Genomic DNA, 15,686 nt, shown 5'->3' on the forward strand with positions numbered 1-15,686 from the left:
TAAGGTCCTGCAATGCCTGCACATGGGGTACATGACATAGCAATTGAGAAGAACAAATACTACCTTTCTAATTGGAGGTATTCGCTAATATTATTATTATTACACCTACTACATATACAGGGTAGGTCATTTATATGGATGCACCTAAATGAAATGGGAATGGTTGGTGATATCAACTTCCTGTTTGTGGCATATTAGTATATGGAAGGGGGAAAACTTTTCAAGATGGGTGGTGACCATGGCGGCCATTTTGAAGACGGCCATTTTGGATCCAACTTTATTTTTTTCAATGGGAAGAGGGTCATATGACACATCAAACTTATTGAGAATTTCACAAGAAAAACAATGGTGTGCTTGGTTTTAACGTAACTTTATTCCTTCATGAGTTATTTACAAGTTTATGACCACTTATAAAATGTGTTCAAAGTGCTGCCCATTGCGTTGGATTGTCAATGCAACCCTCTTCTCCCACTCTTGACATACTGATATCAACACCGCAGAAGAAATGCTAGCACAGGCTTCCAGTATCGGTTGTTTCAGATGCTGCACATCTCGTATCTTCACAGCACAGACAATTGCCTTCAGATGACCCCAAAGGTAAAAGTCTAAGGGGGTCAGATCGGGAGACCTTGGTGGCCATTCAACTGGCCCACGATGACCATTCCCACTTTCCAGGAAACTGTTCATGTAGGAATGCTCGGACCTGACAGCCATAATGTGGTGGTACCCCATCTTGCTGGAAACTCATGCCATCTTCACTGCATAACTTAACACTTTCCTGGAAAGTGGATACACGGTAAACCCTAGCTGAATATCTAAATTATTCAGGTATCCTTAAAAAAACCACAGTCTATCATTCATGGTTTCGGGATCATCACAGTTACACAGCATTGTCTTGTATTGTCCAATTCTGGGCTCAAAATATACTTTCTATTATTGCCTATTTCAAGTTAAATTAAGACAAAACGGATGGCAAAATATTTTGACATACTTTCCTTAAAATATCACGAACCCAAAGCCAGTAAAGTAAACTTCTCACAATAACATTTCGATAGCAAGTCGATGAATCATTTTCGCTTCACGTCTCATTGTTTTAAAGTCCTAATTTGTGTTACTCTTTCCAGAACATAAAGAGTAAATAAAATAACAACCCAAGGAAAGGTTAAGGGTACGGAGAGCTGATAGAGAAGCGCATTTATCTAAATATTCGGAATAAAGCTAGGCCATATATACACAAATACATCAAGTTACTTGGTCGCAGAAACTTAGTACAAATCCTACAAGCAAACAACCAGAATAGAACATTCGCTGGCAAACTAGAAATAAACAGTGCTTCTAATCTAATCAGATTTGCTCCTGGGATTATATACATTCTGACAAGCATTCACCCAACAAAATGTAAAGTTTACCTAATTTCAAACAGATCTGCAACACATTAATGCACACCAGCAGTACTGCGGTGGTGTCTCCAAGTGTGCACCACACAGTCAAGGCTGTCATCTGGTTCAGCAGCGTTCATTACACTACATGGAAAAAGCTGCAGCCTGTAAATATAATCTACACAGGTTTGTAGAATCCATCTAAAGATAAAATATGGATGCGAAGTACAGAGAGGCTCTAATTAGGTCTAAAGACAGCCATGCTTGCTTCAAGAAATGATGCACAACCAGGACTGTGAACTTATCACATTGAGGAACAAGGTATTACCCCACCACAATAGTTCATTTCCTAGAGGATAAAGGTATATTTGAGGCTCCACCAACACCAGACTGAGGTTCACAGGCCCCCTGCCAGAGGAGACTGAATGAGGCACAGATGTACAGTATCACTCAATGTCTAGGGGACTGTTAGAGACGGTTGGGCGATGTACTCACTGTACAGTCAAGTAAAATGCCATTCTGGAATCATTGTACAATGGGTCCCTGCAGTGATCGGCACTAATGATTTATAACGGGGTCACTCTGGCCTTCCACATTGTGTCAGTCATTTTTAAGTTTTCCGAAATCCAAAACTGAGCCTCAGATCGCTCTTGTGAATGGATGCTCAGTTAATAAAAAAGATGGGCAGTGGCGCAACACAAGTGTCCAGGATCAGACATATAAACAAGACTGCAAAAAGCAGCAATAACAAAGGGAAAAGACACAAAAATCTATTTACTCAGTCTTACAAACCAAAATAGGGTCTTACCTGCAAGAACCTGTACTTTTGCACATTCCAAGTAGTGGTCTTTTTTCCGAAAAACTGTCAGCCTTTTGTGTACCTACAAAAGAATATTAGAACATTATGAAACTGTATTATATATATAAATAAATAAAACAAACAAATAGAAAGGTCTACACGATGTTGATCAGTGGAGGCTGAGATTCAGAGGAGCCTCATTCCCTCAGTGCGGAGTCTCTGCCATTACAGTATTTATTATTCTCAAATGCTTGCATGAGACTAAATGGTACTAATGCATATTATATGATCTATACAATTAACTGCAAAGCATATAAACATATTTTAATTTAAAGCAATGACTACCGAATGTAATGATCTTCATAAAATAACATATGCTAGACCTTCAGTTATTAGCAGAGTAGGTAATTGTATAGGTAAATATGGCTACTAAATATGAATAATTACCCATAAATATAATAAAATAATAAAACAGTACATATGAATAATAACCCAGAAAAATACTGTAATAAAATATTTCAAAAGTCAATGTGAATTATACAGCAGAATAAGCAAATCAAACTTTAATATTAAATTATAAAAAAAAAATTGCATTTTTAGCTGCCATATGTCATGTATTATAACAATGCATATTCATCTTGGCTAAAACTACAAGGAGCTGAACAAGACCTGCTAATTTGGTTTTATTTCTAAAAGAAAGTAACTATAAACTTCAAAATGCTAATAAAATCATTGAATTATCCTGCTAAATCCAAAGTTTTCCTGCAAGAGACTGGAAGGCACAAGACCAGGAGAAATCCTGGATGATGAGAAATCACTTGTGGCATAAGCTTAATGTAGCAACCAATGGTTGTACAGACAGAAACCAGGAAACCCAGCATAGTAATTCCATACATTGGACACTATAAGGGCTTGTTCATAAGACCATATTTTCAGTCTGAGTGCTGTCCACAAAAGAAAAAAAATGGACTGCACTCGATCCAATAGTATTCAATCGGGCATTGCAGACGAGCAAATTTTTTTCATGGGCCGAATCTATGTATGAAAAATATTGCAGCATGCACTAGTAACTAGTCTCCTCCATAAATGGGATGAGACTCACTCATTAAAGTCTATGGGTGTGTAAAAAAAAAAAAAAAAAAAAAAAAAAAAAGAATCGGATGGCATATGCATAGCATCCTTTTTTTTTTTTTTTTTTTTTTTTTTTATACAGAAAAAAATTATTAAGAAACTATAAATGGACTTGTAAATTATTAATAGCTGTAGCTCTTAAAAAAAACAAAAAAAACAATGTTGATTGCATATGGATGACAAGTGAGAATTTTTGCAAAAAATTTTTCTCAAATTCTCTACCGGAGAATTTATAGTAGAGAACGCCTTTCTTTGACATCCATTTGTCCTAACGGGGATATGAAAAGTTGTCCTAATGGTGAACTCCTATAGAATGTGGCCAATTTGGTGGCAGAATCAGACGGTGCTATCTATGAATGATGTGTCTCCTCTTCTCTGCCATCACTTTCGGACAGACAAGCTTCACCCTTCACGTGTTAATGATTATGATGCAATTCCCTTGGATTTGTCTTACATAAACTTTGTTTGTAACGATTCTCCACGATTGACAAAAGCCTTGAATGGGCTGAAATGTCTTCTGTGGACATTCTATGTATTGGATTCAATGAGCATTATTCTACACGTGAGTCCCGGGATTTTTGGAGTTTTGCTGCTATTCTTCCCCACAATTGAACGGAGGCGACCATTCTATTGGAACTAATCTTCATTCTTCACCCTTCCGACCATCCTACACAGCTCATTTAACCTAATAATATGCAGCTTTAGAATTGGATAGGCATTGCTTTGGTTCACATGAATTAACAGTTCTTTTCAATATTATATGTTGTCTTCATTATTTGTGAAATCCGAATTAACATTTAAAATCACAATTATTCCTAAATATTCTAACAACCGTTTGTTTGTTTTTTTATCAGAAAAATATGCTAAAAAATAATTGTTATACTGATAAAAAAAGACTTGACCACAATATTTAACTGTATAAACTACACGAATCCATAAGCAGTACCTGCAAATATTTCATCAGTAAAAGGCCATGAGATGGAATCAGATTAATTGCAGTCTCCCTGATTGTGCTGCAAACACGTGCTCTGCTTAATGGAGTCAGTATCCACTCCAATTGCGTGTGTGGGTGAAAGTCTAATCCATAGGTTGTGATGGATTAATTTTTTTTGATATCTGGAATTGTATTTGCGTCTGTGCTGGTGGAATATGCTGGCGATATGCACACCTGCTCAACACTCTTTGTTTAATGCAGCTCAATGATTGAAAACAAAAAAACAAAAATCCAGCCAAATCCATCAAATATACAAAGAGTTGAAATCCTGTTGCAAAGTCCTTTTCTTAAACTCCCAAATCCTTTTAATTCTGTCATATAACACTACAGCATTTATCAAAAGCTGAAAATCCAGACAAATCACACAATTAAAGTAATGAAAAACGCACCACCTGCCCTTATCTAGCCTTCCACTTAATAAAATGGTGACACTGGTTCACCTATCTGAAAAAATGTGCATAATAATTCCGAGTTACTAGGCAAGCTTTCATTTAATCAACTTGGAGTACTTTAATCACAATGAAGATATCCAGCCTCATTCCGATGACCTCCAATGCAATTCATTTACTGCTCCATGCTCGCTGCTCTGTATATAGCCATTCACACATCCCAACTCAAAATGTTATTTTTGCAATATAAAGGCGATTACATATACAGTGGCTTGTGAATTTATTGACTCGCCTTGGCTTTTTCATGTTTTGATGGCATTTCACTGTTTTTTTTTTTTTTGAGGATTTGCATCAGTTCATGTAAGGGCAGTCTCACACGTCCAGATAATATCGGTACCGGAAATATCCGTGTCCGTGTGCCCCTACGTTTCTGGTGTACATCAGTGTGGCACACGCGTGGCACACGTGTGCCGCCCGTGTGCCCACTGGGTACCACACGCACCGTGCTGGGTACCACACGTACCAGCATCTGGTGCTGAATCCGCGATTCATATCTTCCCTGCAGCAGCGTTTGCTGCCTAGAAGATATGAATAATAGTGTTTAAAAGAAAGATCTATCTGTCCCCCGCCCTCCCACCCCCTGTGCGCCCCCCCCGCTGTTCTGAAAATACTCACCCGCCTCCCTCGCAGTGTTCTGTCCTGGCCGCACCTTCTACTGTATGCGGTCACGTGGGGCCGCTCATTTACAGTCATGAATAGGCGGCTCCACCCCTATGGGAGGTGGAGCCGCATATTCATGACTGTAATCAGCCCACGTGACCGCATACAGTAGAAGGTGCGGCCAGGACAGGAAGCAGCGACAGCCAATGAGGGAGGCGGGTGAGTATTTTCAGAACAGCAGGGGGGCGCACAGGGGGTGGGGACATGGAGCTTTATTTTAAAAACAAAATACCACTAAAAAAATAGATTATTCATATCTTCTTTACAGCAAACGCTGCTGCACAGAAGATATGAATCGCGGCCTCAGCACCATTTGGGGGGGACAGTGCTTACTGGAGCGCTGTCTCCTGCACCGCACACGGAGAACGTCCGTGTGCGGTACGTGTTTTACACGGACCCATTGACTTTAATGGGTCCGTGTAATACGTGCGCTCCCACGAACACTGACATGTCTCCGTGTTTAGCACACGGAGACACGGTCCGCAAAAAACCAATGACATCTGCACAGATGCATTGATTTTAATGTGTCTACGTGTGTCAGTGGCTCCGGTACGTGAGGAAACTGTCACCTCACGTACCGGAGCCACTGATGTGTGAAACCGGCCTTAGGAACATGCCCACACTGTGAACATTTGGTTTTCGTTTTTTTGCAAAGCAAACAAATAGCACACAATAACTGAAAAGATCAGTGTGCATAACTATTCACCCCCTTAAAGTCAGTACTTTGTAGAGCCTCCTTTTGCGGCATTTATAGCTGCAAGTCAATTTGGATAAGTATTTATGAGCTTTCCATATCTGGCTACTGGGATTTTGCCTATTCCTCAAGGCAAAACTGCTCCAGATCCTTCAAGTTAGATGGTTTCCTCTGGTGAACAGCAATTTTCAAGTCTGACAACAAATTTTCAATCGGATTAAGGTCTGGGCCTTGACTAGGCCACTCTAAAACATTTAGACATTTCCCTTCGAACCACTCGAGTGTTGCTTTAGTAGTATGCTTTGGGTCATTCTCTTGTTGGAAGGTGAACTTACATCCCAGTCTCAAATCAGTGACAGACTGAAACAGGTTTTGCTCAAGAATATCCCTGTATTTTGCACCATCCATCTTCCTCTCGACTTGGACCATTTTACCTGTACCTGCTGCCGAAAAACATCCCCACTGCATGAGGCTGCCACCACCATGTTTCACTTTGGGGATGGTGTTCTTGAGGTGATGAGCTGTGTTGGTTTCGCACCAGACATAGCGTTTACTCTGGTGGCCAAAACGCTCAATTTTGGTCTCATCTGACCACAGCATTATCCTCCATATATTTGTAGAGTCTTCCACATGTCTTTTGACAAACTCAAAACGAACAATACAATTTTTTTGTGTAAGTCAACCTTCTTTTCTGGTCTCTCTTCTATAAAGACCACCAATATGGAGTGTAGGGCTTATTGTGGCCGCATGGACAAATACTTCCATCTCTGCTTGGGAACTCTGCAGCTCCTTCAGGATTATCTTTGGTCTCTGTGCTTCCTCTCTGATTAATGCCCTCCTTACCCAGGCTGAGAGTTTTGGTGAGCGGCCCTCAGTTGGCAGGTTTGTTGTGGTACCATGTTCTTTCCATTTCATAATAATGGATTTGATGGTGATCTGGGGGATCATCAGAGATTGGGATTATTTATTTATTTATTTTTTTATAACCCAACCCTGACTTGTACTTCTCAATAACTTTATCCTTGACTTGTTTGGAGATCTCCTTGGCCTTCAAGGTGGTGTTTGGTTAGTACTGCCTCTTGCCTAATGGTGTTGGAGCCTCTGTGGCCTTTCAGAAAAAATGTGCATATATTGACAGCCCATGTGACACTTATATTGAACACAAGTGGACTTCCTTTCACTAAGCATGTGACTTACGAAGGTAATTGCTTGCACCAGAAATTTTTAGGAGCTTCACAGCAAAAGGGGTAAATACATATGCGCATGCCAATTTTTATTTATTTTATCCCATAAATTAAATTTTTGCCTATATTTTTCTCAATTCACTAACCTAGACTATTTAGTGCTGATGCAACAAACACAAATAGGTTTAAAAAAATATTTAAACACAGGTTGCAAAGTAAAAAAAATGTATGTATATAGGAGCGGAAACAGACAGATGAGGGGCCTATGTGCTATGATAAGGGCCCTTTGCAGCCCAGTAGCTCATCACAATGCACAATTCTACCTGCTTTCGAAGTGGTAGTGGGCCCTCAGACCTTTTGAACCACACAATTTCCCTGTATATATGCATATACCGTATATCTGTGTGTATTCTTCATAGGGAACTTATGGAACTGTAGAAGCTGATAAAAACTTGCTGCTATAGCATACTACAGGGTGGGCCATGTACATGGATACACCTAAACAAAATGGGAATGGTTGGTGATATCTGTTACGGCTAGCTGAACGCACCGAGTAAATATAGCTGTTTATTATAAATGGTGTGTTCGCAGCCCGGGGTCCACTGTGCAGGAGGAACCTGCTTGCTAGTGAATGGAGGCACTGTTTGGTGGTATAGACTAGCTCTGTTACTTCACAGAGTAGCAGTGAGAGGAAAGCACAGTGCACTGTTAGCCTCACAGGAGCACAAGCTTGCTGCCGAACTGATAGAAGTCAGTGGTTATGCACACACGCAATCTCCTCACCGGAGGTGCCGGAGTTCTAGGGGCTTATTTCAGCCGGGTCCCTGAATACGTCCATACAATCTCCTCACCGGAGGTGCCGGTATTCTAGGGGCTTATTTCAGCCGGGTCCCTGAATCCATTTATACATAACCACACTGCCGTGCGGCCATGTGAGCCTTTTATAGCTGCAGCAAGTACAAGACCTTCCTAGAAGGACCAATGAGAGGCTGACACAGAGCCTGAGCACCTTCAGGACCTTCCTGGAGAACCAATGGACTTTGCTGCAGTATCCAAGCATGTGACCCTCGATCTCCAATGAGATCTTACCCTGGGCATGCTCAGAAGGAGAAAAGCAGGACTTAGTCCCAAAAGTGTCTGCTCGCTGCTGCCCAGCACTGGCTTCAATGGCAGAAGCTGGAAAAGCAGCAGTAACCCTTTGTACAGAGTCAGACTGAGCGAGACGCTGGGACCGACGTCTCCGCTGAGCAGACTCCACTGCGGCAGGAGACGAATGGGAGACCGCAGTGGAGATGGCTCGAGATTCCCCCTGTGCAGAGGTGGGAACTCGACCGATAACATTATCCCCCCTCCTAGGGCCCCCCCCTCCTTGGACCTCGCTACGCTCAAAGGCAGCAATGAGCTGCGGAGCCTGAATGTGCTCAGCAGGCTCCCAGGACCTGTCCTCAGGACCATAACCCTTCCAGTCCACCAAATAAAATTTTTTGCCACGTACCACCTTGCACCCCAAAATAGCGTTCACCTCGTAATCGTCCGTAGACGAACCCGATGTCCCGGCAAATGTCTCGGAAAACCGGCACATGTAAACGGGCTTCAAGAGGGACACATGAAAGTTGTCGGTGATACCCAGGCATGGCGGAAGGGCTAAACGACAGACCACAGGGTTAACCTGTTCGAGGACCTTGAAAGGGCCCAAGTAGCGAGGTGCAAACTTAGTGGACTCAACTCGCAGCCTGATGTTACGGGCGGAAAGCCACACCAAGTCGCCAGGAACAAAGGTCGGAGCGGGGCGCCGATGTGCATTGGCGGAGGACCTCATTCTCTCCTTGGAGGCCCGAATGGCATCCTAAGTGTGGTCCCAAATATCCCGTGCCTCCACAGCCCAGTCTGCCACCCTGGAGTCAGCGGAAGACACGGGCATGGGCAAAGGTACCCGCGGGTGCTGACCATAGTTAAGGAGGAATGGGGTTTGTCCAGTGGAATCGGCTACCACGTTGTTCAGCGCAAACTCCGCCCATGGTAGCAAGGATGCCCGGTCATCCTGCCTGGCTGAGACAAAATGTTGCAGATATGTGACCAAGGTCTGATTGGCCCTCTCTCTACCAACCCATACGTCTCGGGTTGATATGCGGAAGAGAGATTCAACTCAATGCTGAGAAGACGACAAAGCTCTCTCCAGAACTGAGACGCAAAATGGGGACCCCGGTCACTGACAATTTTGTCCGGCATACCGTGTAGGCGGAAAATGTGTTTTATAAACAACGTTGCCAAAGCCCATGCAGAAGGTAGCCGTGGAAGCGGTACCAAGTGCACCATTTTAGAAAAATTATCGGTGATAACCCAAATGATGGTACAGCCACGAGACTTGGGCAAGGCAAACCCACCATAAAGTCCATCCCGACCATCTCCCAGGGCCTGTCTGCCACCGGCAAGGGATAGAGTAACCCAGCTGGCTGTTGTCGAGGAGACTTATGTTTGGCGCAGGAGACACACGCCCGAATATAATCTCCGACGTCACGGACCATATGTGGCCACCAGTACGTCCTCGCCAGCAGTTCAGATGTCCTCTTTGTCCCAAAGTGTCCACCCACCCTGGACGAATGAGCCCAAGAGAGAACCTCCGCTTGCAAATTAATGGGTACAAAAGTCTTGCCCGGAGGCACAGACTATCGAAACCGGAGCTACGGTTCTCAGGCTCTCAGAAGGGACAATAAGGCGAGGCTCCCCTTCCTCCTCCTCAGATGACACAATGGAGCGAGAGAGGGCGTCAGCACGAATGTTCTTCTCCCCAGCGAGATAATGGAGGGTGAAGTGGAACCGGGAGAAGAACAAGGACCATCTGGCCTGACGAGAATTTAGCCGCTGGGCTGTTTGCAAATATACCAGAATTTTGTGGTCCGTGAAGACTTGAAAGGGAAAGCGAGCCCCCTCCAAAAGATGTCTCCACTCCGAGAAAGCCAACTTCATTGCTAGCAACTCCCTGTCCCCGATGGAATAATTCCTCTCCGCTGGTGTGAAGGTCTTGGAGAAGAAGAAGCAAGGATGCTTCCGACCTTGAGCATCCTTTTGGAAGAGGACTGCTCCTGCACCAACGGATGAGGCATCCACCTCCAATATAAACGGCTTATCATCATCGGGATGATGTAGGATGGGAGCGCTAGCAAAATGAGACTTAATGGAAGAGAAGGCCCTGGAGACCTCTTCAGACCACAATTTGAGATTTGCTCCCTTATTGGTGAGGACTACCAAGGGAGCTACCAAAGTTGAGAAGTGGGGAATGAATTGGCGATAGTAATTAATGAACCCCATAAAGCGGTGCACCGTTTTAAGAGAATGGGGTTCTTGCCAGTCCATCACAGCCTGTAGTTTGGCAGGATCCATAGCCAATCCCTGGGCAGAGATGATATAGCCCAGGAAAGGTAAAGACTCCTGCTCAAACATACACTTCTCCAACTTTGCATACTTTGCAGGGAATTTGCCCATAAGAGGTCGAAGACTCTGCCAACATCTCTCCGGTGGGAGTCAATATCTGGAGAGAAGATGAGAATATCAACCAGATAGACTACGACCGAGGTGGAGACCATATCCCGGTAGATATCGTTGACAAAGTCTTGGAAAACGGCTGGGGCATTACAGAGCCCGAAGGGCATCACTAGATACTCATAGTGCCCATCCCTGGTATTAAACGCTGTCTTCCATTCGTCCCCCTCACGGATGCAAATCAGGTTATAAGCACCCCGCAGATCTAATTTGGTAAATACCCTTGCTCCCCATAGCCTATCAAAGAGCTCTGAAATCAGGGGCAACGGGTATTTATTCTTAACGGTTATGGCGTTAAGACCCCTGTAATCTATGCAAGGACGTAACTCTCCGTTCTTCTTCTGCACGAAGAAGAACCCCGCACCTGCAGGTGACACTGACTTCCTAATGAACCCTCTTGCCAAATTCTCCTTGATGTATTGGGACATAGCCTCCGTCTCCGGGAGAGAGAGGGGATAGACACGTCCCCGAGGAGGTTCTGCTCCAGGCAAGAGATCAATAGGACAGTCATAGGGACGGTGAGGCGGAAGGGTTTCCGCAGCCTTTTTGGAGAAGACGTCTGCATAGGACCAATAGCATTTGGGAAGAGAAGAAAGATCTGCGGGTGTCTCAGTAGTGGAAACCTGAACGCACTCTCTCACACATCTGCCCTTATATGATTCACTCCAACCCAATATCCTCCCAGAGGTCCACTCAATATGTGGGGAGTGGAAATGGAGCCAGGGTATTCCCAGCAGAATCTCGTCCATTACCTCGGGAAGGACAAGAAGGGAAATAATCTCCTGGTGGGAAGGGGACATGGATAACGTGAAAGGGACAGTCTGGTGTGTGATTTGTGTGGGAAGTGTCGACCCATTCACTACTCTAACAGTCACCGGTTTGGCGAGCATCACCTGAGGTATTGCATGGCGCAGAGCAAAAGCAGAGGACATGAAATTCCCCTCTGCTCCAGAGTCCACACAAAGCTTGAGTGTTAGAGAAGTTGAGCCTAACGGGATTGTCCCTTTAAAGGACAACTTGGAGGAAAATGCCGCTGTGTCTAGTGAACCTCCTCCAATGGTTACTAGACGCGATCGTTCTCCCGACCGCCGTGGACATTTATTGGCATAATGTCCTAGTTGTTGGCAATTTTTACAAACCACGGGTACCCGAGCGAGCCGGGAGTTAGGTCCCCCTCGAGAAACCTCCATGGCCTCATGGGAGTCGGACGCCTGAACGGAAGATTCTAGTGGTCTGGCGAAGGTGGGAGCCAGCCGAAACCTCTGCCTACACTGGGTCCGCTCGTTAAAACGGAGGTCGATGCGGGTAGATATAGTAATGAGCTCCTCCAGTGTGGCGGGAATCTTCCTGGTGGCCAAGGCGTCCTTCACATGGTCTGCCAGTCCTTTCCAGAACACCGGAATAAGAACTTTATCCGGCCACTCCAGCTCTGAGACCAGAGTCCGGAATTGGACGGCGAACTGACTGACCATGGACGAACCCTGTTTTATTGCCAACAATTGGAGCTCAGTATCGTGGGTGACACGAGGTCCCAAAAAGACCTGTTTCAGAGCGTCCAAGAAAAGAGGAGCACTCTGCACCACACGATCATTACGCTCCCATAGCGGCGTTGCCCACTCCAACGCCCTGCCCGACAAAAGGGATAAAATAAATCCCACTTTCGCCCGTTCCGTAGGAAAACGTGCAGCCAGGAGCTCAAGATGTATGAAGCACTGACTCATGAATCCTCGACATAGCTTACTGTCACCAGCAAACTTGTCTGGAAGCGGGAGACGGGATAAAATCGGAGCAGGGGTGGCAGAGGACAAACTGGCTGCAGCTACACTTGCAGCCTGAACAGCGACTGCGGTACCATCCACAGCTGAGGTTGTGCGCTCAAGAGCCGCCAACCTACCCTCCAGCTGCTGGATGTACCGCTGTAAACGCTGATCGTCTGCCATTTACTAGCCAGACCCTGCCGCTAGTATTCTGTTACGGCTAGCGGAACGCACCAAGTAAATATAGCTGTTTATTATAAATGGTGCGTTCACAGCCCGGGGTCCACCGTGCAGGAGGAACCTGCTGCTAGTGAATGGTGGCACTGTTTGGCGGTATAGACTAGCTCTGTTACTTCACAGAGTAGCCGTGAGAGGAATGAATAAGCACAAGAGAAAAAGACTAGACCAATAACGGTATGCACACCCATGAAATATGCAAAAATATCGAAAAACTTTAATTGCACCTCAAAAAGACAAGTACATAATAAAACCATTTAAAAAGGCCTGAATACAGAACCATAAACCGCCACCCCTGAACACATGTTACATGAAATAACAAAAACATATGAATAAAATACTTCATGATGAATATACAGTGTGTGTTTGTTCAGTTCACTTACCTATTCATGCATATAATATTGAGCTATCATCTGCATAGACAGGAGACACTTTATATTCATCATTAAGTACTTTATTCATGTGTTTTTGTTATTTCATGTAATGTGTTCAGGGGTGGCGGTTTATGGTTCTGTATTCAGGCCTTTTTAAATGGTTTTATTATGTACTTGTTTTTTTGAGGTGCAATTAAAGTTTTTTGATATTTTTGCATATTTCATGGGTGTGCATACCGTTATTGGTCTAGTCTTTTTCTCTTGTGCTTATTCAATCCATTTTACTGGCCAGGTTTTGCACCCCATTCTTATGATTTGTGCAGGGGTGCACCACTCATACATATTACCATAGCCGTGAGAGGAAAGCACTGCGTCCTGTTAGCCTCACAGGCGCACAAGCTTGCTGCCGAACTGATAGCAGTCAGTGGTTATGCACACACACAATCTCCTCACCGGAGGTTCCGGAATTCTAGGGGCTTATTTCAGCCGGGTCCCTGAATACGTTCATACAATCTCCTCACCGGAGGTGCCGGTATTCTAGGGGCTTATTTCAGCCGGGTCCCTGAATCCATTCATCCCTGAATCCATTCATACATAACCACACTGGCGCAAAGCACATATTTGGATTAATACTAGCGCATGGCCGTGCGGCCATGCGAGCCTTTTATAGCTGCAGCAAGTACAAGACCTTCCTAGAAGGACCAATGAGAGGCTGCCACAGAACCTGAGCACCTTCAGGACCTTCCTGGAGAACCAATGGGCTTTGCTGCAGTATCCAAGCATGTGACCCTCGATCTCCAATGAGATCTTACCCTGGGCATGCTCAGAAGGAGAAAAGCAGGACTTAGTTCCAAAAGCGTCTGCTCGCCACTGCCCAGCACTGGCTTCAATGGCAGAAGCTGGAAAAGCAGCAGTAACCCTTTGTACAGAGTCAGACTGAGAGAGACACTGGGACCGACGTCTCCGCTGAGCAGGCTCCACTGCGGCAGGAGACGAATGGGAGACCGCAGCGGAGATGGCCCGAGATTCCCCCTGTGCAGAGGCAAGAACTCGACCCCTAACAATATCAACTTCCTGTTTGTGGCATAATTAGTATATGGGAGGGGGAAAACTTTTCTAGATGGGTGGTGACCATGGCGGCCATTTTGAAGTCAGCCATTTTGGATCCAACTTATTTTTTCCAATGGGAAGAGGGTCATGTGAAACATCAAACTTATTGAGAGTTTCACAAAAAAAACAATGGTGTGCTTGGTTTTAACCTAACTCTATTCTTTCATGAGTTATTTACAAGTTTCCCTTTGTTTACAGCCTTTGACATGTCGCAGAGGTTAACACATGAGGTGCGGATAGAAATTGTGTTGATGTCTGGTGAACGCAGTACCTGGGTCATTGCAGCAGATTTCAATGCAAGACACCCTACGCAAGAAAACTGTCACCATTCCAATGTTATTTAGGTGTATCCATATAAGTGGCCTACCCAAAAAACCAAAAGACCTGTTCCAATTTTTGTTTTGCCCATTCTGCAAATTCAGCGTGCCATTCTGGCATCATTAAACATTCCTTCGGCGGATATTAGCTACTCACAAACGGCATCTTTACAAAATCCAGCTGCTGCAGCACCTCAACGAGGATAACCCAGATCGGCGCGCTGAATTTGCAGAATGGGCAAAACAAAAATTGGGCAGGGTTATACAATGCTCAGTATTCAGAGGACTGCAGCAGAGAGAAAAGTGATTGTATAAAAAGGACAGCATGTAGACCAGCAAGTGACACATTGCTGCAATCAGGGTCTCTGCCCATGTATTATTCTGCTCTCAAATTTGATAGCAAAAACTTGTGATAGATTCCTTTTAACAATTAAAATCACGTCTGCACTTATTCTAAATCTGTTAGTGCACGAAGCCTCATGCTCTTTTAGCAGCACTAAAGCATGGACAGTGACTAGACTAAAGGTACCTTCACACTAAACGATATCGCTAGCGATCCGTGACGTTGCAGCGTCCTGGCTAGCGATATCGTTGAGTGTGACAGGCAGCAGCGATAAGGATCCTGCTGTGATATCGCTGGTCGTTGCTGAAAGTTCAGAACTTTATTTGGTCGTCAGACCGGCATGTATCGTTGTGTTTGAAAGCAAAAGCAACGATGCCAGCTATGTTTTACAATGGTAACCAGGGTAAATATCGGGTTACTAAGTACAGGGCCGCGCTTAGTAACCCGATGTTTACCCTGGTTACCATCGTAAATGTAAAAAAAACAAACAGTACATACTCATCTTCTGCTGTCTGTCACACGTCCCTCGCCGTCTGCTTCCTGCACTGACTGAGCGCCGGCCGTAAAGTGAAAGCACAGCACAGCGGTGACTTCACCGCTCTGCTGTTAGGGCCGGCACTCACACAGTGCAGGGAAGCGGACGCCGGGGGACGTGAATGTAAGTATGTACTGTTTGGTTTTTTACATTTTACACTGGTAACCAGGGTAAACATCGGGT

The 15,686-nt window shown here is 44.6% G+C and overlaps 1 protein-coding gene across 10 annotated transcripts in view; it reads right to left on the bottom strand.

Annotated features, from left to right (window-relative positions):
* Nucleotides 1-15,686, bottom strand: part of BCAS3 (BCAS3 microtubule associated cell migration factor) — a 1,590,540-nt gene that overhangs the window by 1,405,145 nt on the left and 169,709 nt on the right. For all 10 annotated transcript variants that reach the window (XM_077296228.1, XM_077296227.1, XM_077296225.1 and 7 more), the window contains one exon: nt 2,188-2,260. In XM_077296228.1, the coding sequence (XP_077152343.1) occupies nt 2,188-2,260 (73 nt within the window). The remainder of the gene's footprint in view (nt 1-2,187; nt 2,261-15,686) is intronic.

This window comes from Ranitomeya variabilis, chromosome 3 (assembly GCF_051348905.1).
Source record: "Ranitomeya variabilis isolate aRanVar5 chromosome 3, aRanVar5.hap1, whole genome shotgun sequence".
NCBI classification, from domain to species: Eukaryota; Metazoa; Chordata; class Amphibia; order Anura; family Dendrobatidae; genus Ranitomeya; species Ranitomeya variabilis.